This window comes from Ogataea angusta (genome assembly GCF_019207475.1).
Source record: "Ogataea angusta isolate 61-244 chromosome Unknown 61-244_NODE_4_length_877678_cov_91.023368, whole genome shotgun sequence".
In the NCBI taxonomy this organism is placed as follows: Eukaryota; Fungi; Ascomycota; class Pichiomycetes; order Pichiales; family Pichiaceae; genus Ogataea; species Ogataea angusta.
Genome location: NW_025065218.1, coordinates 681778 through 707529, shown reverse-complemented (window position 1 = coordinate 707529; position 25752 = coordinate 681778). Strand labels below are relative to the sequence as shown.

Here is a 25752-nt window from a genome sequence, read left to right as displayed (position 1 = left end):
GCCCATAAATATACATTACTTAATGACCGGCCTTGTTCAGGCGCCGCCGCTTCTTCCTCTCGAGCCGCGAGATCTGGATCAGATCGTCCTCGGACGGCTCGTAGATATGCCATATCGTGTAGTGGGGCAGCCCGCCAACGCGGAAGCCCATCTGCTTGCTGAGTTTGCCGAACGCCTCGGTTTCGGCGTGGTTCATGAACGTGAAGGCCGGGAAGTTCGAGCCCTGGCGGAACACCTTGGCCTTGGCGAGAATCGAAACGCCTCCGACGCCGTCCAGGTCGACGATCTCGTCCGGGTTGCCGTTGGGTTCGCGGATATACGCGAGATGGACGCGCCAGGTCGGGTACTCGGCGTATCCTTCGACAATGACGTCGTCCTCGTTGAGCGTCTTGGCGAGCTCGAGCCCCTCTTTAGACTCTATCCACGAGTTGAGGTCGTACGGCTGCTCGTTGCCCAGAAACGTCGGTAGCGGTCTCCAAACATTGGGCACCACGACGTCGAATGCTGGCGAGAATTTCATCATGTGCTCCAGAATGTCGCCCGGCGACGTCTCGATGTCCACGTCTCGCCAGTACACCCACGAGTGGTACGGCTTGAGTGCCGTGCTCAGAAGCCAGTTGCGGGCGCGTCCCATCAGCTTCCGTCGGATTCCCTGCACCTTGACGTCGTGCCGATCGCTGAACCCTTGTCCGATGACTTGCCCGAAGTCTTTCTGGTAGATCTGCACCGATCTGAACGGTTTGGTGTATTCTGAGTGGTATGGCGGCGAGTACGCCTTGCGAACGTTGTCCACGTAGTCCTGTGGCATGTACTGCAAGTACAGGTCGCTGGAGCCGACGATGGCTCCCGACGGCGTGTTGGACTCCTTCTTGTCGAGCAACTCCAACAGCGTGCCCTTCTGCATTGCCTGCGAGTACTCAAAAAGCGTCTCCAGCGTGGTGTCGTCCTCTGAGCAGTCGCTCACCAGAAATGCGATGTCTATCAAACTGTGGTCGTATGTCATGTTCATCATGTTGCGGAACATCAGCGGCAGCACCTTGGCGGCGTTTCTGAGCGGCACCAGCAGCAGAACAATCTCCTTGTTCTCCCGCCCGTTCGCCGTGCCCTGGAACTCTTCCAGGTCGTAAAATTCAACCGTGTCTGGCCACGCGTCGCCGTCTTCTTCGGGTATACTCGTCTCTTTCGGCCACAGCTTGCTTTCCGGCGGCGCCGGCTCTGAGTTCTCAATCTGCGGCACAAATTTCGCCGGCTTGCGGCTGCGGAACAGCAGAAATACCACCACCACGGCTATTGTGATACCTATGACGTTGATCCATTTTCTTCGACCGTGCCGCTTCTTTTTCGGCTTGATTTCGTAATCGCCGGCCCTGTATGTTAGCTGAATTCTAAGATGTAGTTCTTATACTTACAGAGGCAGATCTGTTTTCTTGGGATGCTGTCCGAACCGCAGCATGCTCTGTATTAGCTTGACTACAAACCCTTTTATTTTTATTTTTTTCTCAATATTCAGGATTGGGAGCGGTGCACGACGATGATCAAACACGTTCTATGAGGCCGTGGAGGTCGGGCTTGAACCACTCTGCGCGCAAAAGGGCCCACACCCGGCGCGCAAGCGCGTCCGCCCTGGCCTCGCTCGAGCTCTTGGCCTCGATGTACACCTTGAGCTTTGGCTCCGTGCCCGAGCCGCGCGCCGTAAACCTGATCTCGTCGTCCTCGTGCTGCAGAGAAACAGTGATCATTTGCGACGAAACGTCGACGGGCAACGTTGGTTTTGAGTCGGGCGTCGTCGAGTCGTAGCCAACAGTCAGGTCGCGCCACTTCGTCACTGTAAACTCCTCGATCTGATTGGGATACGGGTTGCCCGTGGCCCTAATATGCTGGAAAATAATTTCCGTCGTACGTGCGTCGGGCACCACGTAGTATCCGTTGCACTCTTTGAAAAAGCCGTACTTTTCATACCCCTGCTGTAGCGTCTGGAGCGCATCGGTGTCTGTGTCAAGCCAATGCTGGTACATCTGCAGGAACATCAACAATGCAGAGATCCCGTCCTTGTCGTGGACCACAGGGAACAGGAACCCGATGGCCTCCTCGAACGCAAACGGGCAGTCGTAGCCGGCGTTCTCCAGCTCGATCACCTTGTTGCCGATCCATTTGAAGCCCGTCAGAGTGTCCTGGAAGTGGAACCCCTCGACGGCGGCCATCGCGGCGATCATTTGCGACGAGACGGTCGAGTTGACGAGATACACGTTGCTGCGGTCTATTTTCTGTGACACCACATACTGCGCGAAAAGATATCCAAGCTCGTTGCCCGACAACTGTCTCCACACGCGGTTGATTTTCACCGCTGCAGAGAATCGGTCTGCGTCCGGGTCGTTGGCCACCACCACAGAAATGCCCTGCTGGTCGGCGTGCTGAATGGCAAGGTCCAATGCTCCTTTTTCCTCCGGGTTCGGGAACTTGACTGTGGAGAAGTCTGGGTCGGGCAGACATTGCTGCCCGACAGGGACGAGCACTCCGTCGGGCACAACATGCCCTACGAACTCGGTGCCCACGCCGTGCATTGCCGTGTAGACGGCTTCAAATGAGAACGACGTGTTCTTGAGAAGTGTGGATTTGACTCTGCGCGAGTACTCGCTAATAATCTCGTCTCTCACAAAAAGCAGCTTGTCGCTGTGCTGCTCAAACACCCGCGCAGTGTCCCAGGTGGGGTCTCTGAAGACGGCGTCGAGGTTGGCCAGGATGCTGTGCTGGATATGCTGGTCGTGCGGCGGGATGATCTGGCAGCCGTTGCTCCAGTACACTTTGTACCCGTTGTCGTTTTTGGGGTTGTGGGAGGCGGTGATCATCACGCCCGCGCTGGCAGAGTACTGGTCCACGGAAAAGGGCACCAGTGGGGTGGCAGCAAACCCCCCACCCAAATAGTAGACCGTGAACCCCTTGATGAGGAACACTGCAGCCGTGAGCTCTGCAAACCGCTGCGAGTTGTGGCGGTGGTCGTGGCCCACAACCACTGACGGCTCATCAGCCACGCTCTTCACGTACTCGGCAAGGCCCTGCGAGGCCTGCACCACGGTAACGTCGTTCATCCTGCTGAAGCCGGCGCCCATCGGGGCACGCAGGCCTGCTGTGCCGAACGTCAGCCGCGATCCCAGCCGGTCCTCCAGCGCAGCGGTGTCATTCTCAGCCACGAGCTGCTCGATCTCGCGCCGAGTTGTCGGGTTGACGTCAATTGTGAGCCATTGGTCTGCTAACGACATAAATTATTATCGAGCAACTTACTAGCCACACCACACCGCCTTGCCACATCACCTGGCCAAAAAAATATTTCTTCCACGCGTTGGAATACTTCCTGTTTGGGAAATATTCCAAAATGGGCTAATATCGTGCATGTCTACGACTGCCTGATTTTTTGCCAATTTTCACTCCCAGATATCGCCCACCTCTTGTCTCTGTCCCACCCATCTCATAGGCACAGGCTGTCCAAACATACTGACCCGCTCTGTCCCGTTTTTCACATCCCTACACAGCACACCGCCACGGCTGCACATCGCCTTTTTGAAACAGACAGCATGTCTGAAACATTTTTTGACGAGTCGCCCACTAAAAAAAGACGCAGAGGAAGACCTCCTACAAAAGCCAAAGCGGACGCTGCCATAGTCGGCGAAAGCACCCTCAGCTTTTCTATCAACCCCAGCATGAATGCCTACAGCAACTCTGCCGCCACGATTCGCCAGGGAGCCGTGTGCTCCACGCCAGTCATGAAGATCAGCCCCAGTCGCCGCAGAGGCGGCGGGGGGTCGCAGTCGCAAACGCCCACGCCGACGCCGCGGCGCAGACAGCCGGTGCCCTCGCTCAAGCCGATCCAGGAAAACAAGGTGGCGAAAGCGCACCAGGAGCTTGTATGTGTGACACAGCCGAAAAACGGGCTCGACTCGTCGCCGGCGTCGTCGTCGCACTCGTCGCCGTCCGACAAGGGCCTGCAGAGCTCTCAGGTACACACGTCGCCGCTCAACGCCGCCGAAAACGTGCCCAAGCCAGACCTGAACCCGTCGCTTTTGCAGCCGACAGACATCTTTGCACCAAAGACGCCGAAAATGCCTGGCACGCCCTTGGCGAGGGTGCCGCCCTCGACGCCCATCTCGCATTTCTCGCACGTCCTGAGCTCGTCGCCGATGTACACCCACTGGTACGCGCAGACCCCGCACGGAAGAGTGGCGTCGACGCCGAACAGCCTGGTGCCCAAACCGCTGCGTTTTGAGGACGTCAGACAGCCTGCGACGCCAGCAACTCCAGCACCGCACAACCCGGGGCTCGGGATCTTGGCGTCGCGCCACCGGTCGCTGCCGCCGAAGCACGATCTCGAAAAAATCACACAGCAACTACAGAGCAAACTGCGCAAGACCCAGTCTCTCGGCGATGCCGAGCAGGGCAAGGAAAAAAAAGGCTTTTCTGCAGACTACCAGGTCACCGTCCAGATCAACAGCGACGGCAAGGCTGCGGTGGTGACCAAACGGCGCAAGCTGGTGCAGCCGCTCACGCCGGCCACTTACGGCCCCCATTTCGCAGACGGGTTCATGTACGCCATGGACCCGCCTCCAGGGCTCAAGATCGGCATCGACCCATACGTGGTGGGCGTTTCGTCGACCGAGTTCGAGATGAAGTCTCCGTACATGCTGGCCGAGGACGCACAAGACGCGGCCAAGACACAGAGCGACGCGCGGTTTGCGTTGCGTGAGCTACTCAACGACCTATAGTCACTAATATACGGTTTCATGTGATGTGGGCGTTGCGGCGCAAGCGAGCGAAAAAAATAATCCGTGTTTCTCCCTTACGCCGCAATTCGCCCCTCCCGGAAATTATCTGCCTTGCTGTCTACCTGCTACTCTATTTCCTCTTTTTGCTCCGCACTGGCGTGCTATTTCCCAGCGTGCGCCCTTGCTGACGTGCTTCCAGGCATAAACTTAGTGCCCGCTCGGGTTTTCGTAGGCTCAGTGCCCGCTCGGGCTCAGACTCTATTGTTCCTGACTGCGTGCTATTCTGCAGCAATATTTCATATGTCATTTCTATTATGCAGCAACGCCAAAGATCTCTCCATGTATAGAACCCGCCAGCCTATGTATAAATATTCCCCACATCCTTTTTTCCTTGTTAATTTTTTTGCACATGGTCTCCCCTTGTCCCAGGCTTGTCCACCAGTTTATGGACGACAACTTTCTCCAGGAGTACGGTCGTGAGTCCTGCACCAAGCTGCCGCTGATCCCCGTGCTGTCGTCCTCGTTCCAGGCCCCGCTGGCGTCGTTGCGAGCAGTGGACTACTTCTCGGCAGAGCTTTCCGACGACCAGTACTTCCGGTGCTGGATCTCCATCACAAACAACCGGTTCATGAAACCGTACGAGCTGTCCAACTTCCACAGTGTGCGCGCCGCCAAGCCAGACTCGCTCGTCGAGGACCTCCAGGTGTTTCTGCCGTGCACCTCGTCTGCCCGCCTTGAGAACGCCTGCTGGCGCGCATGGCAGAAGTCCAGGAACAGGCTGCCGGAGCTGAACCCCGCGGAAATCAACTGGCACAAGGAAAACGACATCACTGCGCTCTACGGCCCGGTGCTCGAGTGCTCGTTGAGGCCGCACCTTGCCGAGCCGTCCGGCGACGAGCTCTCCGACGACGAACTCTTCAGCTGCAGCAGCGGCTCCTCACTGACGTCCGTGTCCTCGCTCCCCACGCGCGGCCGACAGCGCATCGGCAAACGCCCCAAGAGAGTCTCGTTCTGCGACCAGGTCGCGCGCAGAGACATCGTCGGCGACGCCGTTTATGACTGCACTTACGCGATGGACGCTCAATGACCAGATGTAGTATTAGCACGAATTGATGAATCATAATCTATAGCTCCTCCAGATGTAGCTGGATCGTGTTGCGCACAACGTTGGCCAGCTTGTCCGCGGCGGGCTCCTGCTGCTGGCGGAGCTGCCGTCGGAACAGAAATCGCGCCGACTTCAGTGCGATCCCGTACAGCTCTTTGCACTCGTCCTTGCTCAGCTGCGACTGCAGCCCCAGACGGCGCACCTCGCGCGCGGCCAGCCGCTCCACCGTCCTGTTGAATTTTTCCCCCACGTTGTGCTCGCGCGGCGCCCGCGCAAGCCGGGGCACCTGCGGCGGCTGGCTGTTGCGTTTCTCCAGATAAGTGTCCAGAACGCTATTTTCCCGTCGCAGACGCGGCGACTCGATAACTGCGGCGCAATCGCTGGGCACTTCGCAGCTAATTGGCGTGGCCGCAAGCCGTTCGGCCCGCCGCACAAACTCGTTGTCCAGGTCCAGCACCACGCCCTTGATCTCCACGTGATCCTCCTCCAGCCGCGGATACAGCACGACGTACCGCTGGCTCTGGTCGGTTTCCAGCAACAGGCCGACAATCTCGCCGAGCTCAAAGTCACAGCACACCATGATCTCCTGGAACACGGCCTCAGAGTCCTTATCCGCCGTGAACACGCTGAAAACGCCCGTCTTGCTGGCCCCGACGAGCCACACAGGCAGCCGGTGCACGTCGACAAGGTCGACGGCCACGAGCCGGCGAAACTGCGGGAACTCGACCGCGTCGTCGACGTGGAACTCCAGGCCGTGCAGCGGCGCGCGCATGCCGTCGACCTCGCTGCTGACGTCGTAGCGGCCGCCCAGCTTCATCACATGAACGAAACAAGAAAATAATAATTTGCACACCCCTGCACGCTCGAATTTATCGTCCCGACAAATTTTTTAATCCCTTAAGACACCTAGACCTATTGGAATAGCCTGCTGTGTCCGCGAAACCGAGTCTGCAGCACGCCACGATGTCTTCCAAAGTGTACTCCGTCGCGAGGGTGTACGCGGACGCCAACGAAATCCGTCCGAGAGAGTACTGGGACTACGAAAACTACAAAATAGAGTGGGGCAACATTGCCAACTACGAGATCATCTCCAAGATCGGCAGAGGAAAGTACTCGGAGGTGTTCACGGGCGTGAACGTGCTGAACAACGAGCCCTGTGTGATCAAGGTGCTCAAGCCGGTCAAGCTGAAGAAGATCCACCGTGAAATCAAGATCCTCAAGAACCTGACCGGAGGCCCCAACATCATCAAGCTGTACGACCTCATTCAGGACCACAACTCGAAGATCCCGGCGCTCATCTTCGAGAAGATCAACAACGTCGACTTCCGCGTGCTGTACCCGAAATTCACGCTCGACGACATCCGCTACTACTTCACGCAGCTGCTGCGTGCCCTGGACTACTCGCACTCGATGGGCATCATCCACAGAGACGTCAAGCCCCAGAACATCATGATCGACCCTCTGACAAAGACGCTGAAGCTGATCGACTGGGGGCTGGCCGAGTTCTACCACCGGGGAATGGACTTCAACGTGCGGGTCGCCTCCAGATACCACAAGGGTCCGGAGCTGCTCATCAACCTGCAACAGTACGACTACTCGCTGGACCTGTGGTCTGTGGGGGCCATGATTGCGGCCATAGTGTTCAAAAAGGAGCCGTTTTTCAAAGGCGATTCCAACACCGACCAGCTGGTGAAAATCGCCAAGGTGCTGGGCACAGACGACCTACACAAATACTGCAGTCGGTACGGCATCAAGCTGAGCAGCGACTACGACGACATCCTCATGACGTATCCGAGAAAGCCATGGAGACACTTTATTAATGAGAACAACAGGCACCTGAGCGAGAACCCTGCCGTGATCGATCTCATCGACCATCTCGTCAGATACGACCACCAGGAGAGGCTCACCGCGAAGGAGGCCATGGCGCATCCGTTTTTCCGCGGCTCATGAGGCTGGTGCTAATATAATCGTGTAGCCGACGCGTCGACGCAAGGTCGATTCCTAATTTGAAACATGCAAACTATAAAAATCCAAAACGGTAATTTAAATTAAAACAAGCCTCCCAGCTTATTCCTTTCTCCTCATGTCCGACACCCTCATCATCAAGTCCATCTCGTCCCACGACGTGTCGCTCAAGGACTGGATCCAGGTGCAGGAGAAGACGTTTCTGCGCTGGATCAATTCCAAGCTCCAGACCCACAACCACGCTCCTCTACTTTCTCTTACCGATCTTGGATCCGGCGTCGAACTGTACCACCTGCTCAACTCTCTTGATCCCGACTTCAACCTTCGTCCCATCTACCAACGCCCGAACCTCAAGTTCCAGAAGATGGAGAATCTCAATCGCATACTGGACTATCTCAAGCACCGTCAGAACCTCCAGATCCACAATATCGGCGCCGAGGACATTGTGGACGGCAACTCAAAGCTCACGCTCGGGCTGATCTGGCTGCTTCTGCTCAACTACACCGTTTTTGACAGCTCTGACGAGACAGACACGTTCAGCAAAAAGGAGCTTTTGCTCCGATGGTGCAAAAAGGTGACAGACTCATATGCCGACATCAAGATGACCAACTTCACATCGAGCTGGTCCAGCGGCCACGCTTTCTGCGCGCTGCTCAACTACTTCAAGCCAGACCTGCTGGACTACCAGAAGGCTGCGAAAATGACAAACCTGGACAGACTGGAGCTGGCCATGGCGGTGGCAGAGTCCGTGGGGATCTCGCGGCTGCTGGACCCGGAAAACGTCGACTGCGCGAAACCGGACGAGAAGAGCGTTGTGGCGTACGTGAGTCTGTTCTACGACCGGTTCAACAAGGAGCCCGTCAGAGACACCGTCGGCACGAAGACGCGTCTAGAGACGTTTTTGGGCGTGGTGACCGAGATCACAGGGCTCAAAACCGAGTATCTGGAGAGTCTGGTGCGGTTGATTGAGCGCATGCGGGAGACGCTGGACGCGATGCAGCGGCTGGGCGCCGACGTGGCGGCCAAGCAGGCGTTTTTAAAGAGTTTCAGGGCGGGCAAGAAGCTGCAATTCCTGGAGCAGTACTCGAGGCTCGAGTCGATGCGCAGCAAGATCAATTTGATGCTCGTGGAGTTCCACTTCAGCCGGCTGTCGGAGCCGCAGGGCCGCGCGTTGCAGGACGCGTTGGAGCTGCTCAAGAAGATCGTTGCACAGGAGCAGACGCTGAGCGGCGACGTGGCTGCGCAGCTAGCACGGTTGAAAGAGGACTCTTTCCGCAAGCTGCGCCACCTCAGCCACAACGTGAGCGCGGGGCTTGACCTGGTCGAGAACGACGTTGTGCAGCTATCGGACGTGGCCGAGGCGCAGATCAACGAGCTGCCCGAGATCATGGGCGATCTGCAGACCATGGAAAAGCTTTACGAGCGGCTGCGCGGCGCGAAGGAGGAGTTCTGTCGCAAAATGCAGGTGATGGACCAGAGTTTCGATTTCAAGGAGACGGAGCAGCTATACAGGGTGGAGGAATTAGGGTTTCGCATCAAGCTGGTGCGCCACATCATCGTGGACAAGCTGACGTTCATCGAGACGCAGCTCGACAAGAAAGAGCGCATCATCAAGCGGATGAAGACGTCAAGCGAGCTGAGCTCCGTGCAGCTGTGCCAGCTCGAGATGATCTTCGATAAATTCGACCAGGGCGACAAGATGTACCTGAACAAGAGCGAGTTCCGCGAGGCGATGACGTTCATCTACCCGTCTTTGAGCACCAGCGAGGCAGACAACTTATTTGAGTATCTCTATGCGTCCAGCTCCGACATCACACGAGGAGTAAAACTCAAGCAATTTCTGGAGATACCCGGGCTATTTGGCGAAAAGCCCAATAGAGAGAGCGAACTGGTGGACCTGACGAGCCGATTCTACTACGAGGCGTTTGAGGAGGCTAGCGGTGGCCGAGGACTGGTGGGAAAGGCTGATCTGGAGCGACTGCAGCTGGATTCCCGACTGGTGGCAGGCATAGAAGAGGTATTTGAGAGGGAGGACGACAGTTTCAACTACTCGCGGTTTTTCGACGGCGACGACACGCTGTTGGCCGGGCGGCCCGTGCAGCTAGATCGCGTGCTGGAAGGGCTCAGCAGCGTAAATATGGACGAAGGGTCTGTAGCGAATGACAGTTAACGAATAAATATGCATATTTTCATTATATTCCCTTTTGGGCAATCACAAAAATTTTTCCCCGCGGGCGAAAAAAGGCTGGCACGATTTTTATCCTGTGATCTTATTGATGTCTTTTCAGATCAATTGGGAGGCTATCGAAAAGCAGTCTTTCTCGTCGTACACGCGGGAGCTGCTCAACGAAGCCCTTAATTCGGGAAAGAGACCCAATATTCTGTCGTCCGACATCAAAATTGTCGACCTCAACTTTGGGCACATCTCGCCAGAGTTCGAGATCCTTGAAATCGGCGACCTGGCTCCGGACCGGTTCAGGGGCATCTTCAAGTTCAAGTACGACGGCGATGCGTCTGTGACGGTCAACACAAAGGTCAGCGCCAGTCCACTGAAAATATACAACAACAACATCTACGACGACCTGGTGGAGAAAAACAAGACGTATGCGAGAGACTGCAAACAGCTGGCCGAGTTTGTAAGTCCGCGGTTCAACGGTTCCGATTGCAACTTTGATATTCCGTTGAACTTGACACTGGGAAAGTTCAAGTTGAGCTCAATCATCATCATTGTTTTCAACAAAACAAAGGGACTCACGCTGGTGTTCAAGAACGATCCGCTCGAATCCATAGAGGTCAGCTCCACGTTCGACCGGATCAAGCCGATCGCCAAATTCCTGCAGAAGACCATCGAAACGCAGATTAGCGAGCTGTTCAAGGAGTTTCTGCCCAGCTATCTCTACAAGTTTAGTCTCAAGTACACCACACAGTCTCTTCTGCAATTTCACCAGGACTTGCTCAATGAGGAGCAGGATCTCCAGGAGAAGCGCGTTCTGCTGAAGGATGTCGATCCGGAGTTCCCGCTGCGTATTTCTCCGGGCAGTCTGATGCGTCTTACCAGAATCGCCAGCTCGAGACAGACGCTTGCTTTGGGCGGCTTGCTCTCTTGTGACCGCATGAACGACGATGTCGTTACCAAGAGTTTCGCTAACGCCATTCTGGCTGCAAGCAACACCCTGAGCTGGAATCGAATTCATTTGAGCAACACCGACATGCAGTTCGGATCTATGGGCGGCAAACTGGAAGTTATCAAAGACTTCCAGTCCAGGTCCTTCTTCAAGAACTCCCACGACGGCGTGAAACCGAAGAGGAGAGTCATCAAGCTGAACAAGTCCAAACAGTCTCCGCCACCGGAAGAATCGTTAGCAGAATCTACCGAGGAATCCATTCCAATGTCCGAAAGCAGTCCGCCATCTACAGCTTCTACGTTGGTTGAGGAGACTGTGGAGAAACCTCCCGAAACTCCAGCGTTCCCGAACAACAACTATCTGTCATCGCTGCAATTCAAACTGGCCAAGAAGTCAGAGCCGGGACCCCCAACTGCTTTCAAAGTGCCAGAAAAGCCCACGCATCACATCGACCAGCTTGAGCACCTCAAGATCCAGTCTCGCAGGCTCAAGCTGGAAAAACTGCTGGCCAACCACCACACAACGACGCCTTTTTACGACTCGCCGCCTCCATATTCTGTATAGTGAACACATATATTCAACGCGTATTATTTATCACACCCCAAACATTTTCTTTTGCTCGTCCCACTCCTCTTGCGTAAATACCTTTTGGGTGAATGCGTGGATGTTGCTAATCTCCTCTTTTAATGCCCCGTTGACCATTCTATGTCTCATTAGTTTGTTCTTTCCCCTGAACACATCGCTGACAATGATCACCGCAAAAGCCTGTCCGCAGCCGCCTGACATGTCCTGGACCTCCACCTCGGTGGCCTGGAGCCGTTCTTTTATGATTTGCGTCAGTTTATCTGCTGTGAGGTCCATAAAAATAATAAAAAATGTGGCTAAAAAATAATTAAATTAAATCTTATTTTTTCAATGTCTTCTCCCGCAAGATTTCAGCGAGTCGTGGCTGGAATCCAGAAACTGTATCCCATAGCGTATGCAGATAGCTCCTGGGACAACACCGGGCTGCTGGTGGACGCTTCAGGGGTGAATAAGAGCGATAAGTTCCATATTCTCCTGACGGTCGACCTGACCCAGTCTGTGGTTGCGGAAGCGATCAAAGCTCGATCGTGTCTTGTGCTGGCGTACCATCCTTTTATCTTCCGCGGCCTGAAAAGCATCACTCCGAATGATCCCCAGCAGAGCTCGCTGATAAAGCTGATCCACCACGGAATATCCGTGTACTGCCCCCACACGTCTGTGGACGCAGCCAAGGGTGGAGTGAACGACTGGCTGGCGCTCGCGTTGGGCGAGATAAAGGAGAAGTCCGTGATCGAAAAAAACACCGCCGAGGAGGACGTCGGGATGGGCAGACTAGTGACCCTGTCGCGCGCCGCCAGTCTCAATGAGCTGGTGCCAAAAATAAAAAAACACTTAGGAATCAACCATCTCCAATTGGCTACGAAAAAGGACCCGGACACCGCGGCCATCACGACCGTCGCCGTGTGTGCCGGGTCGGGAGGGTCTGTTTTCCGGAACGTGGATGCCGATCTGTATCTGACGGGAGAGCTGTCGCACCACGAAGCTCTGTATTTCAAGGAGAAAGGCTCTAGCGTCGTTATCTGCAACCACTCCAACACAGAAAGGGGGTTTCTTTCCGTGCTGAAGGAGCAGCTGGCCCGCGAGCTTGACGATCCGGAAATAGTCATCGACATCTCTGCCACCGACAAGGACCCGTTTGTAGTCGTGTAGCGCCGCTGTCGGGCCGCACCTATCTATATACGTCTGCTTTGCACCGGCAGAAGCCAAAATATATATAATTTGCCACACCTCACCCCCGCACCAAGCGTACATATCTTGCAAAGAATTACAACTTTTGCAAGACTACACATGTCGGAGCTGCCGTCCGACTCGTCGCAACAAACTGGCCATATTGTGCACACGAGTCTGTCTTCAGCGCCGTCGCCGGAAAGCATTCACAAGGTCAGGAACCCGCTGTCGAAACTCAGCAAGGCCGCATTCCATCGACCTACGACACCACCTGCTCCCTCAGAATCAACAGTCGGCGCATCGAGGGATGCCGACTTTATCCCCATGTCCAAGCAACCGTCACGTCTATTCAAAATCACCAAGAAGGCCGGCAAGCTCGCCACAGAGCTCGCCAGCGACCTTGCCTTTGGCACGTACAAGGACGACCAAGTAGACCCGCGGTTCGAGGAGTACAAGCTCAGGAGACTGCACGAGCGAACCGCAAAGTACAACTCCGACGTCGAGAAGGTCAAACAGGAGATCAACGAGAAGGGCACCGAGGTGTATTTGGATCACCTGAGGTTCTTCCTCAACTACATGGACCAGAGCGAGTTCAACGACCCGATCGACTTTGCCATCACCAGAAGAGACCTCTGGCTCAACTGGTACAAACAGTTCCTCATCAACTTGCGTGACGAGGTCGAGGACTACGAGAAACTTGTCGAGGAGCGCAAGGAGGTGCTCTCGCATCCCGAATCAGCATATCAGCACATCAAGCACGATGCGGACTACCGACTGAAAACCAAGCTCCACGAACTCTCGTCCATTTCGCAGCCGGGACTTATTCAAAGCCTGCAAAGTTCCATGTTCAACGACAAGCGGGTGGTGCTCCTGCTGCTCTGGTTTCTGCAAATCATCAAGAAACTGCTAAATCAGCCCACCATGATCAACAGAGAGGTGCTGGAGGCTCTGAAAAATTTCCAGGACACCGTCGACCCGTCGCTCGAGGCAGAGCTCTGCGAGGTGTGCGTCGTCACGAGCAACAAAATGATATCCAGCAACCTGAAAGACACGCCGACCGAGGAGATCCAATACATAGCAGAAGGCTCGATTCTGGGCGCACACGTCGAGTTTCTCAACGGGTGGCAGGTCAGACACGACAACCCGCAATTCCATACAAACTTTATAAGTGTGACAGACAGTCTTCGAAAGGTCATTGACCGCACAAACAAGGGCCAGCTTCCGGAAATCTACGTCGACCAGTATCCGAATTTCGACCATCCAATTCTTGACGACCAGTTTTACGAATACCATCTGAGCAGAGACGAGAAAAAGTTCGCCGAAGAGTACTCTTCCTTCACCACCATCGCCAGCGACGTGCTGCCCCTGCGCGACGCGTCCCAGTCTTGTGTCTGCTGTCCGGACTTCGCGCTCACCGTGACAGAAAGCAATCTCAAATCGACGTTTGCCGAGTTCAAAAGAGTGCTCAAACCAAACGGGTATCTCCAGCTGTATCTGTGGGACGTTGAGAACGAGCCAAGCGACCCCAAACACCAGACCGACAGCGAAATTCTGCGCCAGTGCGTGTGGAGACAGCTAGCACAGTACAATAAGGCTCGCAACAGCGTGATCAGCAATATCAGCTCCCAGGCCGTTCCCGTGCTGCGGGAGCTGGGATTCAAAAAAATCCGTTTCTGCAACATCGGCTACCCTTTAATATCCACCCTGTCAGAACACACAGACATAGCAAGCATGATGCAAACGTCGGACTCTGACCGCACGGCCTCAACCGCCTCCACGACCCAGCTGGGCTACAAGGACCCGCGTGTCAATGCGTTTTTTGAGTTCTACTCCAACTACATCGAGTTCCTTATGTTTGCCAAAATCCTCTCTGTCTTCCAGCTGGTAGAGACACTCAAGTACCAGGCCGCCAAGGAAAATGTCACCAAGCTGGGCGACCAGGAGACCCTGGACCTGATCAAGCTGTTTATCGACTACAAGCTCAACGGGTGCGGTGGAAAGGTGGTGCAGAAAAAATTCCCATACCTTCCTGCTCGGCAGGAAGCTGTCAGAAGCGAGGGAGTGGGCTACTCTGTGGTTTTAATCGCAGAAAAATAACAGGCTAGGTTTCATTAAACATGTTCTTCGTTTTGCGCTCGAATGCGTCTCAGTAGTCGCTCCTCTTCAGAGTCTTCTTCCGACTCCGGCTCGACCTGCGAGATTTGGCGGATATCGTGCACCACAGGGTCTCTTCTCCTGTCCCCACGGAGAATTGGCCGTGAAACCAACGAGGTTGGAGGCACGATCATCTGTTTCGGACTGTAGATGTACACGTCGTCCGGCAGGTACGCGTTGGAAGCGGTGGCGTGGAGTTCTTTTTCTTTCAGCGACTTCTTGAACTTGACAAATTTCGGCTTGAGATTGAACCGCTTGGAGTATCGCGAGTCTGTCTCCTCAAACAGCTGGCGACCCAGCACTCCCTGTTTCTGGCGGAATTTGTCCAGCTGGTACATTCGGTTGAGCCACTCCCAGGTGACCACGTTGACGAGCAGCGAGCAGGTGATGTTGAATATCTCGGCGAGCCGACTGACCCACGGGTTGGCCAGGTCGGCGATGTAAAATGCGACGGCCGCGTTTGCGCAGAGCTCCATGAGCAACGTCAGGGGCAGCACGGTTGGCTTGAAAGCAAGGTCTTTGCGGGAAATGGCGTACACTTGCAAGAGACAGTCGTATAGCACCGAGAGCGATATTCGCAGCAGATACATCACCACGGGTAAGATCACAAGCGCGATGTTCTCGTCTGCAGAGCTGTTCGCCTTGGACGCCAGCGTTGAGGCTGCCCAGATGATTTGCGAGATGATTGCAAGGCTAACTCCGACCACCAAGATCAGCTGCCGTTCTCTTTTTCGAGAGAACATTTTTTTGATCACCTCGATCTGCGTCAGAAGCAACAGAAAGTAGCTTATAATGTACACGATGTTGAAGCCAAGCGAATTGGTGATGGATTCGACCAGCTCCAAAGCCGAAACGTGTCCTTTGGCGTTCTGTCTGGACAGGTAGATAAGCGAGTAGATGTAGATGGCCATCAGCTGTCCGGTAGCGAGCAGGGTTGATATCTTCATGATCCAGGTCGGCTTCAGAGACCTGATGTGATGCTTGTTGAAAAGAATCGCTGTGAGAAACACCGCGAAAACAGCAGCCGTGCTGATCACAAAGATCGTAGGGTATACGGAGTCGCGAAACACCACAGACGGCGACGTGTTCTGTTCGTCCACGTACTCTTTCCAGCTCTCCTCAAAAATCGGCATTCTTGGAACGCCTATCTTGGTCAGAAACGTGTTTGTAGTGTACAGCACCGGTTGCTCTGAGACGCACAGGTGGTTGAAGTACGAGTCTTCGTCAACGGCAAAGACGCCGCTCTCCGACACTATGTAGCCCTGCCACAGCTCGATACTGTCGCATATCGCGTAATCGGCCGCCTTCTGCGGATTTCTCCAGAGCACTAATTTGCGATGGGCCTGGCCCGTGTCATCTAAAAATCGCATTTATTTAAGGTTTTTTATTTTAATTTTTTCCTTTGTCAAATGGACACGGAAGTCTCATTTTCCACGCCGAACCTGGTGGAGGAGCACTCTGACGCGCTGGCGCGTCACAACTCTGACGGCGGATATAGCTTGATAGATTACTATGCGGAAAACCGCAGGGAGGAGCCGTTCACGCTGGTGAACCCGCCTCATAGAAAGACCTTGACACGAACAGAGTCGATCCAGTCGCTGAAGAAGTCGCGAACGTCGCTGGAGCGGGTCCAGAGCAAGATTGGCGAGTCGATCCACCAGGAGCCAAACCGTTTGAACGCGATTCTCGCCAGCGACAGAGACAGGTACGGGTTTCGCAAAAGCAACCACTATGTCAAGATCGAGGACTACGACGAATGGTGGACGCGGTACTCGCAGTACCTGTCGCGGAGAAAAAAGAAGTGGGAGAAGCTGATGGCGAAAAACGGACTGCTGGTCGCCAAGAAGGGCAGTCCGACCAGGTTTCCGGCCCGGTCTGAGGAGCTGCGACGCTACGTTCGCAAGGGCATTCCGGCAGAGTGGAGGGGCGACGCCTGGTTCTATTTCGCCAAAGGCTACGACAAGCTGAAAGATAATAAGGGCGTTTACGACAAGCTGGTCGACGAGACCATGAACATGATCAACGAAAATACAGAGGCTATTGAGAAAGACCTGCATCGAACGTTCCCGGAGAACGTTCATTTTAACGACATTACGCGCAACGGGGTTACCGAGGAAAGCCCGTTGCTGCAGACCCTGAGACGTGTGCTCAAGTGTTTCTCCAAGTACAGACCCTCGATCGGTTACTGTCAGTCGCTTAATTTTATTGCCGGGTTATTGCTGGTATTCTTGGACGAGGAGCGCGCCTTTTGGATGCTGGTTATTGTGACCGAGAGATACCTCCCTGGGATTCACGAGTTCAATTTGGAAGGAGTCAATGTGCACCAGGGCGTGTTGATGCTGTGTTTGAGACAGTATTTACCGAACGTTTGGGCTCTGATCAACGAGAGTTCGCATTCCAACAACAACTCGTTTCTGTACGAACTGCCCACGCTGTCGTTCTGTACGACCAGCTGGTTCATGAGCATTTTTGTCGGTGTGCTGCCGATCGAAACAACCTTGCGGGTGTGGGATTGTCTGTTTTACGAGGAGTCGAAAGCGATTTTCCAGGTTAGTCTGACGATATTCAAGCTACTGGAGCCCCAAATGCTTGATCTCAGCCACAAGCGGTCGGAGGACGACGGCATTTTGAGCGCAGAGCTTTTCCAGATGATCCAGAACGCGCCGAAGCGGCTATTGGACGCCAATGCGCTGATGGAGGAATGTTTTAGATTCTCGAGCTTCAGCAAGCTTTCGCAGGAGGAGATTCTAAACTGCAAAAAATACGTCATCGAGAGCCGCAGCAGGTACAACGAGCTGATCAAGCGGCGCAGTGCAGTTGGCATGGACGAACAGGAACGTAAGGAGCTGATGCGCACTGCTGTTCTCCTAGAGAACAAGCAGATCGGACTCAAGAGCATGAACTGGAACGGTCGTCTAAACAGCCGTATGCGGCGTATCCAGCAGCGTATCCGCTAGGCTGGTCCACCTGGCCGCGGCACCAGCACGTCCAGACTCAGATACCCGCTTCTTCGAGGACTCACGAATTCGACTGGGATGTCTCGTTTCTTCAGATCAGCATTGATATCCCGGATGTATATTTCTAGTTCGTCTGCATACGTTTTGTCCCATCGTAGTCTTGACAAAATTCCGAACGTAAGGGTGTCCAGTAGCAGGTAGGGGCCCCATTTCCAGGAATACTGGCTCTCCAGTAATTTGTTAACCTTAGCAATGACTTTCTCCGCCTCCTCTCGCTCCAGATACAAGGCCAAGGGTGTTCCGAGGTCTGTGCCGAACCATTGGCCGTCGACCTGCACTTTGGGCTCGAAACGGTCGTATTGGTCGAGTTCGAATTTTGGATGGTCGACCGTCGCGACGCGGGCGATTCTAATTACTCTTAAATTTGTATCGTTCGAATAAACGTTAGGAAAGTGCGTCACTTTTGCGTCCCCAACAGAATATACGTGATAATTGAGCATGAGTGCTGTTTCCGAGCTGGAATTCGCCAATAAATTCCAAAGCTTGATAAAGTTTGTCTGTCCAGAGAGAACAAGCAGGGAAATAAAATACACAAACGTAAGTACATCGCCAGATGGAAAAAATGCTAACTCCAGTGTGGATTCGGACATATAAATACTCCAGTGTTTTACCGTGGCGGCGAGCGGTCCACCGTCAGCGTGACGCTCAAGTCTCTTCGTGCTCCTAAATTCGAGCACGAATTCAAATTCGATTCCACCACTTCAATTTACAAGGTCAAGGAGGAGCTGGCAAAAAAGATTGGCAGCTCTCCGGACTACCTCACATTGATGCTCAAGGCAAAGACCGTCCACGACGAGGACTTGCTAGAAAAATACGCCACGGAAGGAACGCTGAAACTGAATGCCATAGTGAAAGCCAAGCCAGAAACTGCAGAAACGACACACGAAACTGCCAAGCCTACGTCTGGCCTGTCGCCCGAGGCATGGGCTAAGATCTCGCAGATTCTGGAGTCAGAGATTTTCGACGAGACTGCCAGGAACGAGTACCTGCAGAAGCTAAAAAGAGTGAGGTTGTGATCACCGGCTTAATTAGTGAGTATTCAAGGTGTTGCAGACACAATGTTACGTTGAATGAGCCTTAGACGTAGTCCGGTTCTGGGCTCTGGTCTCTTGTCACTCGGTGGTTATGTTCACGCTAGGCCTTCTTTTCTGGTCTTGCCCACGCTACCTAATCCCTGCCAGGTCAGCCAGTGGCTTTTTATTACATAGCTGTGAAAAATTCAGACTCGTTATTTGTAGCTGTGAATACTCCAGGCTTATTATTTGTAGCTGTGAACATTCTGACCGCTATGCGTCGATTCGAAAGAAGACATGAATTAGATGCATAGTCAATTTCTCTCATTGATGAATTTGCAAGTTATGAGGCATGGTCCACGATACCCATTGAGTTTTGGGAAGCAACATCGACACGTGCGATATCATCGGAAGAGCATCTGGTTAGTACTTGTCCAAATCACGCCGCGTATTTTCATGGCTTGCAAAGCCTCAATGGCTACCGAGCTCCTGAAAATCAATATCGGATGTCTTTGGCAATCTCATCTTCGAACGCATATTTTATGTGTCCATTTTATTTTTATATTTTTTGATCTGGACATGGTATGGCCCAATCTAATACACTAACTCTGCTCCATTTCGGCGCAGGTAACCATGCAGAAAATCCCGAAAAATTCAAGCGTTTGTTCAAAAAGGCCCTGAAGTCGAGATGTCCACAGCCGAACGGAACAGACAACGTTGTCTCACAGATTCGCCAACTGATCGCCGTTTCCTCAGTCATAGAGGACAGCTCGCTGACCAACACAGGAGTGACGTCCTCAATTGCTCGAGATGGATCAATCCAGTCCGATTCAAGCATTTTTATCTACGACCGAATAGCTAAAAAACACCATCAATCGTCGCTATTAGCTAACACGGCAGCACGGCCCATTGCTGAATGTGCGAATCAGTACTTTGCGCAGCAGAAAAAAAACGATCTTGGGCTCACACCCCCGGTGACCCTCGTGGGGGTGACCGACCACGATATCAAGATTAGTGACCGCATGAGCCAACTTTATGAAAGGTACAAAAACGAACTTGACCAAATAGATTCAATCGAGAAAAAAATAGCCTCCTCCATAATCACAGACACCATCGGCGTCTCGGTGATTGACAAATACACAGCATCCACTGGAGTCTCGTCGGGCGGCAGTCTGTTCAAAAAACCCGGAAGAATAGGATGTTCGGGCATAATCGGGGCCGGCTGCTACACTGCACAAAAAGACGGTGCCCTGGTTAATGTTCTCTGTTCAGGAAACGGCGAGGACATCATCCAGATGGACCTTGCGCGGTCTGTGTGTCGCCACATTCTTGCCAATTGCCACCGCGGACACCTCGTATGCGATCTTGCAGCAGAGGCGGTTTACGACGCAGCGCAGGAGGTGGATCTGCGGGCCCTGGACGACAATTTTAATCCGAGGCTGTATGTCGGAGTAGTTGGCTACTTTGAGTCGCCGGACCAGTTCCAGACGGTTTTCTATTTCCACACCACGGAGACATTTGTGTTTGGCTACGCCACAGGCCTGTCCAGTGAATTTTGTTTCAGCAGACGCCCGAAATTACAGGCTGCCACCAAAGGTCAAATGTACGTTAAGTAAATAATAGAAATTCCGTGGCTGGTGATATTTGAGGCGAAACTTTTGCACAAAAATATTCTGTGGCTAATAATTGTTTTGCGTCTCTTGATGGACTTGTCCAGACTACTCCCTGACTCTGGACATTTTTCCAGCCTTTTCGAACGTGAAGAGGTGGGACAGGAAACCTACACTCCCGACCAGCGACATCTGATCCGAATATGCTCCATCAGCTCCTCGTCCACCTCCATAGTCTGTGGACTGGTTGCCTTCTACACTCTGGGGATGATACACCCTAAAAGACGAATGTTCCGCCACGTCCTGGTTGCCATACTGATTGCCTTTGACTTTCTCAAAGCCATAATGTTGCTGGTATATCCAGCAAGGTCCGAAAACACCTCCGAAGGGTCTGTGCAAAACACTAAATTCCTCAACGCGATAGGATGGCTAACATGCTTCAGCATCGAGGGCGCCGACCTCATCATCGTCTGTTTTGCTGTGCACATCGCGCTTCTGATTTTCCGTCCAGCTGTTTCCCAGCACTCCAATGGCGAAGGCGGTCTTCACACGGTCCGAAACTATGTCTACATCTTGACGTTTCTTATTCCCGTGATTCTCAGCTCAGTCACGTTCGCGGGACACAAGCGTTACATAGACCAGGTCAGCTGGAGTTACATGGAGCCGCTTTCCGCGGTCTGGTATCTGACCTGGATCATCCGGTATTGTATTGCCATCCTGATCGTCACGATCTACGTCTCCGTCTATTTCTACGTGATGCGCCAATACAGGGCTGTGAGCAGCAATATGGACTTTGTGAGCCATCAGAAACGCGGTTATGTGTCTGAAGTCCTGGGAGACTCGCTCATGTACAAACTGGGCCAGCTGCTACTAATGCTAGTTTTCCCAGACGTGCAAATCAGTGCCAAATTGCATGGGAAGGACCTCAACACCGACACAGACATTGAAAACATGGACAGTCTCCGCCACCACGACCCAGAACTCGCGGATTACCATCTTCCACAGTCTCCACAGCCGCCGAAGCCGGACCGCTCGAGACACGACATGGGATTGGATATCCAGCAATTGCTGCACGAAGAAGCAATGGAACGACTGCGAATACGACAATTGCAAATTATGCGCCAGATGAAGGTGGTGTTCATCTATCCCGTGTCCTATATGCTACTATGGCTGTGGCCGTTTGTGGCCCAGTGCTACCAGCTACAACGAGGCCGTCGAGCATACTACCATTTGTGGGTATTCTGCATCTCCTCCTTCTTCCAGGCGTTCAACTGCACCATCGACACCTTGGTGTTCCTGTTTAGGGAGCACCCATGGGACCTACGAGCCAGCAAAGTGGACCCCTATGCTGAATATAACTACTGCTGGCTCCGACGCAAGCTCTCTTTTCTTCCTGGCTACAGACTCGGCCGCGCCACGACGCTGGACGCCAACAAGACTTCCAGGCCGAACGTTGATCACCACGGCTCGCAGTTCGACGTGCACGCTTCCGACTCCAGATCCAGCTCGATCATGGTCCCCAAAGAAAACTCGCACAATAATCCTGTCAGTCTGGCGGATTTTCTCAACTCCTCTGCCCCGAAAAGCTCGCAAGCAACGGCAAACCCTTCGACACGACGCAGCTCCAAGTTCAGCTGGCGCGCGTTCTCGCACATAGGCTCGTTGACCGAGTCCAACCACTCTGATGAACATAAGGATGCGCCCAAAGAGCAGGACTTGCGCAAAGGCAGCGTAACCAGCGGAAATACGTCCTCCACAGACGACAACGTCGAGATGGACCTGATATATTTCCTCAAAGAAGGGCGCCCATGACGATATATGCAACTTTTTAGCTTTTAATGAACCAATTTTTTTATCTCTACTTAGCTTATCTGGGTATTCCTCTTCCTCTGCCCATCGGCTGTTGAGGCTGAGGCTCGTTAGGCTCATTCTTGATCGTCTCGTCAACGCTCAGCACCAGAACGGCGGCCTCTGTAGCGCTCTGCAATGCATTCATCTTCACCAAAGCTGGCTCCCAAACAAATTTCTCGAAATTATTACTGACGGTCTCGCTCTCAAAGTCCAGTCCGTACCACGCCTCCCCCTTGGAGTGCTGTGCTCTAAGGTTGTTCAAGAGATCAGTTCCGTCGAGACCCGCGTTCTCACACAGCTGTCTAGGAATCACCTCCAAAGCCTTAGCATACGCCGCGATGATAAGCTGCTGTTTTCCAGCAATCTGTCTAGAGTAGTTTCTCAGGTGTTTGGATAGCTCCATCTCTATGGCTCCTCCTCCAGCCACCACGGCGTTGTGCTTCAAAGCCCTCTTCACGATCATGATGGCGTCGTGCAAAGAACGCTCGACCTCGGCAATCACCTGGTCGGCTCCTCCTCTCAGAATTATGGTACAGGTCTTGGCAATCGGACAGCCTTCAAAAAGGTTATATCTTTCTCCACCTATCTGGACTTCCTCGAATGTTTCACATGAGCCCAGATGCTCAGGCTTGATGTCTGAAACCGTCGTCTGGATCGACCCTCCGACGGCATGAACCACTCTTTCCATGTCCTGGGCAGGAATTCTACCGGCACAGAATATGCCTCTATCAGCAAAATACTGGGTCGCCAGGTCACCGATTGGCAGCTTCGAGAGCACGATGTTGGCTCCGGTAGCCACAATCGCGTCCAATTTATTCAGAATAATTTTCCACTCTGCGTCCACAATTTCCTGGTAGTCTGCCACCTTGTCGATCCTGACCTCTGCATTATCTTTTTCTGCCTTCAATTCCAGCTCCACATTCAAGGACAGAATCCTTGGGTTGCTGAACTTCTTTGGCTGCTGCTCGAATCCGGCATACGAAAAGGCCTTCTTGAAAGCGACACCGTGAATCAGTCTGGACTCGTCCACTGATCCACCCGCAACCTTCTTGATTCCAATCAGATCTTCGTCTAGATCGTCTCTGTCCAGCACCAGCACAGCATCAACGGCCATTTTGGTGAACAGCTCTTTGTTGTTCTGGATGATTTTGGAGGACATGGCTGTTTGAGCACATCTTTCCAAGAGTTGTCTCATCTCTGCGTCACTGTGATCGGTCGCCAGTTCCACCTGGAGCTCCCTGATTTTCTCACATGCAAGGTCGCAGGCTTTGCGGAAAGCCTTGATGATCACATGCGAAGGCATACCCTCTTCAATGAACTGCTTACTCTCCTTCAGAAACTCGGCAGCCAACAAGGCCACAGAGGTAGTTCCGTCTCCAACTTCGGCATCCTGCGACCGAGAGATATCCACCAGAATCTTAGCAGCGGGATGGACCACATCCAGGAGTTTCAAGATGGTGGCTCCGTCGTTCGAAATCGTCGTACGTCCGTTGTTCACAATCAGAATATCTGATCCTAACGGACCCAGCGTGGCCTTCAAAGTCTCCTGGATCGCCACGCACGCGTTGATGTTCGAGATAATCTGGCCACGGCCCTGCGAGGTGTCCGTGCCTTCTTTCAGCACAACTATGGTAGGAGTGGACATGAATAAAAATGGCGAATGAAGAAATATTTGAACAAATATTCGAACAAATATTTCGCGTCGACGGCTTTTCTTCATCTGCGTCGCGTCGATCGTCTATATACATTATATCTTCCACACACCTATGCTACCGTTGTCCCGGCCTTCCACCAAATAGCTATCCGTGTAGCGGCAGAAAGTCACTGTTCCAGAGCCCTTGGCCACGTCCGTGTGAGCCTGGTCAATCCGGTCGTACAGCTTCACCGTCTCCTCGCCTGCAGCACATGCCACCCGTTTCTCGTCAAACTGCAACGACCGGATCTCGTGGCCGTACGCGAACGAGTCCATCAACATCCCGGTTCTCAAGTCCCAGATCCGCACCGATCGGTCCCGCGACCCCGTCACAATGCTGTGCTCATCAAACTGCAGGCACGTGACGGCGCTCGTGTGACCAACAAGCTGGCGGATGATCTCTCCGCTACGCAGATCCCACAGGCGAACAACGCCATCGCCCGTTCCGGACGCCAGGGCAGCGTCGTAGCACTGCAGCGCACCGATATGTGGGGTCCCCATTTTGGCCGGCGCCTGCTTCCAGCTCCTCGAAGCCGCCCACATCACGTCGATCGTCTGGATGCACTGGCCGGTAGCCATGTCCCAGTGTCTGATGGTTTTGTCGGCCGAGCCCGACACAATCGCCGAGCCCGACATGCTCACGGCCGTGATCTCGTCCATGTGTCGCTCAAAAGTATGCAATAGCGGCTCTTCCTCGCCTACCTTGGTGTAATCCCAGAGTCGCAAGGACGCATCCAGCGATCCGGTCAAAACAAGGTCCCTTTCCATCGCCAAGCACTCCACGCTCGACAGATGGCCCTCTAGTCTTCCAACGCACTCGTTTCTATTCAGATCCCAGACCTTGACGGTGTTGTCGAGCGAGGCAGACACAAGAGTGCCAAATGGAGCGTCGAACGCAAAACAGGTCACTGCGTCGTCGTGGGCCTCCAATCGCACTATCTCGCTCCCGGGACTGTAGAACTGGTTCAGCGTCGAGGCGTGTTTGCGAATAGGGGCCGGCTCTCGAACGGCCTCGTCCATTGTCTGGGCGCCTTTGTTCTCGAGGCTTTTCTCCACTATCCGGAGCAGTTTCTCCAGATCTGACTCCTCCTTCTCGTACTCTGCCACACGGTCAAACATCTTCTTGCGCAAGCGATACAGCTGCTCGATTTTGGCGTCGAGCTCCTTGATGTCGCTCTCGGCAATGCCTTTTCTGATCTCCAGCAGATCCAGCTTGTAGTTCACGTCGTCCTTGTATTGGTGCAGTTGCGCAACGCTGGTTGTCGACTTGATGGTGTCAGCGTTCAGTCCCGCGGCTAGTCGCTTCGAGGGCGCAACTGCTTGCTCCAGGTCTGGCAAGATTGCACTAAACCCCTGGTATAAGGAGAACACAGTGTCCTCTTCGTCCTGCGTGGGGATCTCTGCCAGCAGCTGGTCGCTCACTATCTCCAGCCCGTCGTTGCGCGTAGTCTTGGACCGCCTGACAAGAGAGACACTGGTCCTTGCGTTCTCAGCATGCCTTTTCACGAGTTTCTGGCTCTTGTGGCCCCCAAAGGTGGACAATGCGTCTTTGTACGTCTTGTTGTTGAGCAAGCCCGCCTGGTCCTTGCTCACCAAAACCGACGCCGTCGTCGTCAAAGACTTGATCTGATCCGACATGGAAAGTACAAGTGAGAATATTTAAAATCTTTTTAAGTTTACGCACTTTTTTCGCTCGCAAACGACAAACTAGGG

The 25752-nt window shown here is 53.6% G+C and overlaps 18 protein-coding genes across 18 annotated transcripts; 11 read left to right on the top strand and 7 right to left on the bottom strand.

Moving 5' to 3' along the window:
• Positions 1-19: 19 nt before the first annotated feature.
• Positions 20-1453, bottom strand: KL928_002402 (uncharacterized protein; the record flags this gene model as incomplete). Its single annotated transcript, XM_043202875.1, has 2 exons — positions 20-1385; positions 1446-1453. The coding sequence occupies 2 exons, from the start codon at positions 1451-1453 to the stop codon at positions 20-22; spliced, it is 1374 nt and encodes a 457-aa protein (XP_043060607.1).
• Positions 1454-1535: 82 nt separating this feature from the next.
• On the bottom strand, positions 1536-3257 carry KL928_002401 (uncharacterized protein; the record flags this gene model as incomplete). Its single annotated transcript, XM_043202874.1, has 1 exon — positions 1536-3257. One exon carries the CDS (start codon positions 3255-3257, stop codon positions 1536-1538), a length of 1722 nt encoding a protein of 573 aa, XP_043060606.1.
• A 312-nt stretch (positions 3258-3569) lies between these two features.
• On the top strand, positions 3570-4754 carry KL928_002400 (uncharacterized protein; the record flags this gene model as incomplete). Its single annotated transcript, XM_043202873.1, has 1 exon — positions 3570-4754. The coding sequence occupies one exon, from the start codon at positions 3570-3572 to the stop codon at positions 4752-4754; it is 1185 nt and encodes a 394-aa protein (XP_043060605.1).
• A 409-nt stretch (positions 4755-5163) lies between these two features.
• Positions 5164-5813, top strand: KL928_002399 (uncharacterized protein; the record flags this gene model as incomplete). Its single annotated transcript, XM_043202870.1, has 2 exons — positions 5164-5699; positions 5789-5813. 2 exons carry the CDS (start codon positions 5164-5166, stop codon positions 5811-5813), a joined length of 561 nt encoding a protein of 186 aa, XP_043060604.1.
• A 21-nt stretch (positions 5814-5834) lies between these two features.
• Positions 5835-6676, bottom strand: KL928_002398 (uncharacterized protein; the record flags this gene model as incomplete). The annotated part of the gene is made up of 2 exons (XM_043202869.1): positions 5835-6115; positions 6211-6676. The coding sequence occupies 2 exons, from the start codon at positions 6674-6676 to the stop codon at positions 5835-5837; spliced, it is 747 nt and encodes a 248-aa protein (XP_043060603.1).
• A 146-nt stretch (positions 6677-6822) lies between these two features.
• On the top strand, positions 6823-7809 carry KL928_002397 (uncharacterized protein; the record flags this gene model as incomplete). Its single annotated transcript, XM_043202868.1, has 1 exon — positions 6823-7809. One exon carries the CDS (start codon positions 6823-6825, stop codon positions 7807-7809), a length of 987 nt encoding a protein of 328 aa, XP_043060602.1.
• Positions 7810-7942: 133 nt separating this feature from the next.
• Positions 7943-9994, top strand: KL928_002396 (uncharacterized protein; the record flags this gene model as incomplete). Its single annotated transcript, XM_043202867.1, has 1 exon — positions 7943-9994. One exon carries the CDS (start codon positions 7943-7945, stop codon positions 9992-9994), a length of 2052 nt encoding a protein of 683 aa, XP_043060601.1.
• Positions 9995-10100: 106 nt separating this feature from the next.
• Positions 10101-11513, top strand: KL928_002395 (uncharacterized protein; the record flags this gene model as incomplete). The annotated part of the gene is made up of 1 exon (XM_043202866.1): positions 10101-11513. One exon carries the CDS (start codon positions 10101-10103, stop codon positions 11511-11513), a length of 1413 nt encoding a protein of 470 aa, XP_043060600.1.
• Positions 11514-11543: 30 nt separating this feature from the next.
• Positions 11544-11810, bottom strand: KL928_002394 (uncharacterized protein; the record flags this gene model as incomplete). Its single annotated transcript, XM_043202865.1, has 1 exon — positions 11544-11810. One exon carries the CDS (start codon positions 11808-11810, stop codon positions 11544-11546), a length of 267 nt encoding a protein of 88 aa, XP_043060599.1.
• A 54-nt stretch (positions 11811-11864) lies between these two features.
• On the top strand, positions 11865-12683 carry KL928_002393 (uncharacterized protein; the record flags this gene model as incomplete). Its single annotated transcript, XM_043202864.1, has 1 exon — positions 11865-12683. The coding sequence occupies one exon, from the start codon at positions 11865-11867 to the stop codon at positions 12681-12683; it is 819 nt and encodes a 272-aa protein (XP_043060598.1).
• A 138-nt stretch (positions 12684-12821) lies between these two features.
• On the top strand, positions 12822-14798 carry KL928_002392 (uncharacterized protein; the record flags this gene model as incomplete). Its single annotated transcript, XM_043202863.1, has 1 exon — positions 12822-14798. One exon carries the CDS (start codon positions 12822-12824, stop codon positions 14796-14798), a length of 1977 nt encoding a protein of 658 aa, XP_043060597.1.
• Positions 14799-14812: 14 nt separating this feature from the next.
• On the bottom strand, positions 14813-16225 carry KL928_002391 (uncharacterized protein; the record flags this gene model as incomplete). The annotated part of the gene is made up of 1 exon (XM_043202862.1): positions 14813-16225. One exon carries the CDS (start codon positions 16223-16225, stop codon positions 14813-14815), a length of 1413 nt encoding a protein of 470 aa, XP_043060596.1.
• A 39-nt stretch (positions 16226-16264) lies between these two features.
• On the top strand, positions 16265-17812 carry KL928_002390 (uncharacterized protein; the record flags this gene model as incomplete). The annotated part of the gene is made up of 1 exon (XM_043202861.1): positions 16265-17812. The coding sequence occupies one exon, from the start codon at positions 16265-16267 to the stop codon at positions 17810-17812; it is 1548 nt and encodes a 515-aa protein (XP_043060595.1).
• A 252-nt stretch (positions 17813-18064) lies between these two features.
• On the top strand, positions 18065-18888 carry KL928_002389 (uncharacterized protein; the record flags this gene model as incomplete). Its single annotated transcript, XM_043202859.1, has 2 exons — positions 18065-18202; positions 18496-18888. The coding sequence occupies 2 exons, from the start codon at positions 18065-18067 to the stop codon at positions 18886-18888; spliced, it is 531 nt and encodes a 176-aa protein (XP_043060594.1).
• A 581-nt stretch (positions 18889-19469) lies between these two features.
• Positions 19470-20501, top strand: KL928_002388 (uncharacterized protein; the record flags this gene model as incomplete). Its single annotated transcript, XM_043202858.1, has 1 exon — positions 19470-20501. One exon carries the CDS (start codon positions 19470-19472, stop codon positions 20499-20501), a length of 1032 nt encoding a protein of 343 aa, XP_043060593.1.
• An 87-nt stretch (positions 20502-20588) lies between these two features.
• KL928_002387 (uncharacterized protein) lies at positions 20589-22307 on the top strand (the record flags this gene model as incomplete). The annotated part of the gene is made up of 1 exon (XM_043202857.1): positions 20589-22307. The coding sequence occupies one exon, from the start codon at positions 20589-20591 to the stop codon at positions 22305-22307; it is 1719 nt and encodes a 572-aa protein (XP_043060592.1).
• A 55-nt stretch (positions 22308-22362) lies between these two features.
• KL928_002386 (uncharacterized protein) lies at positions 22363-23991 on the bottom strand (the record flags this gene model as incomplete). Its single annotated transcript, XM_043202856.1, has 1 exon — positions 22363-23991. The coding sequence occupies one exon, from the start codon at positions 23989-23991 to the stop codon at positions 22363-22365; it is 1629 nt and encodes a 542-aa protein (XP_043060591.1).
• A 102-nt stretch (positions 23992-24093) lies between these two features.
• On the bottom strand, positions 24094-25677 carry KL928_002385 (uncharacterized protein; the record flags this gene model as incomplete). The annotated part of the gene is made up of 1 exon (XM_043202855.1): positions 24094-25677. The coding sequence occupies one exon, from the start codon at positions 25675-25677 to the stop codon at positions 24094-24096; it is 1584 nt and encodes a 527-aa protein (XP_043060590.1).
• Positions 25678-25752: the final 75 nt, after the last annotated feature.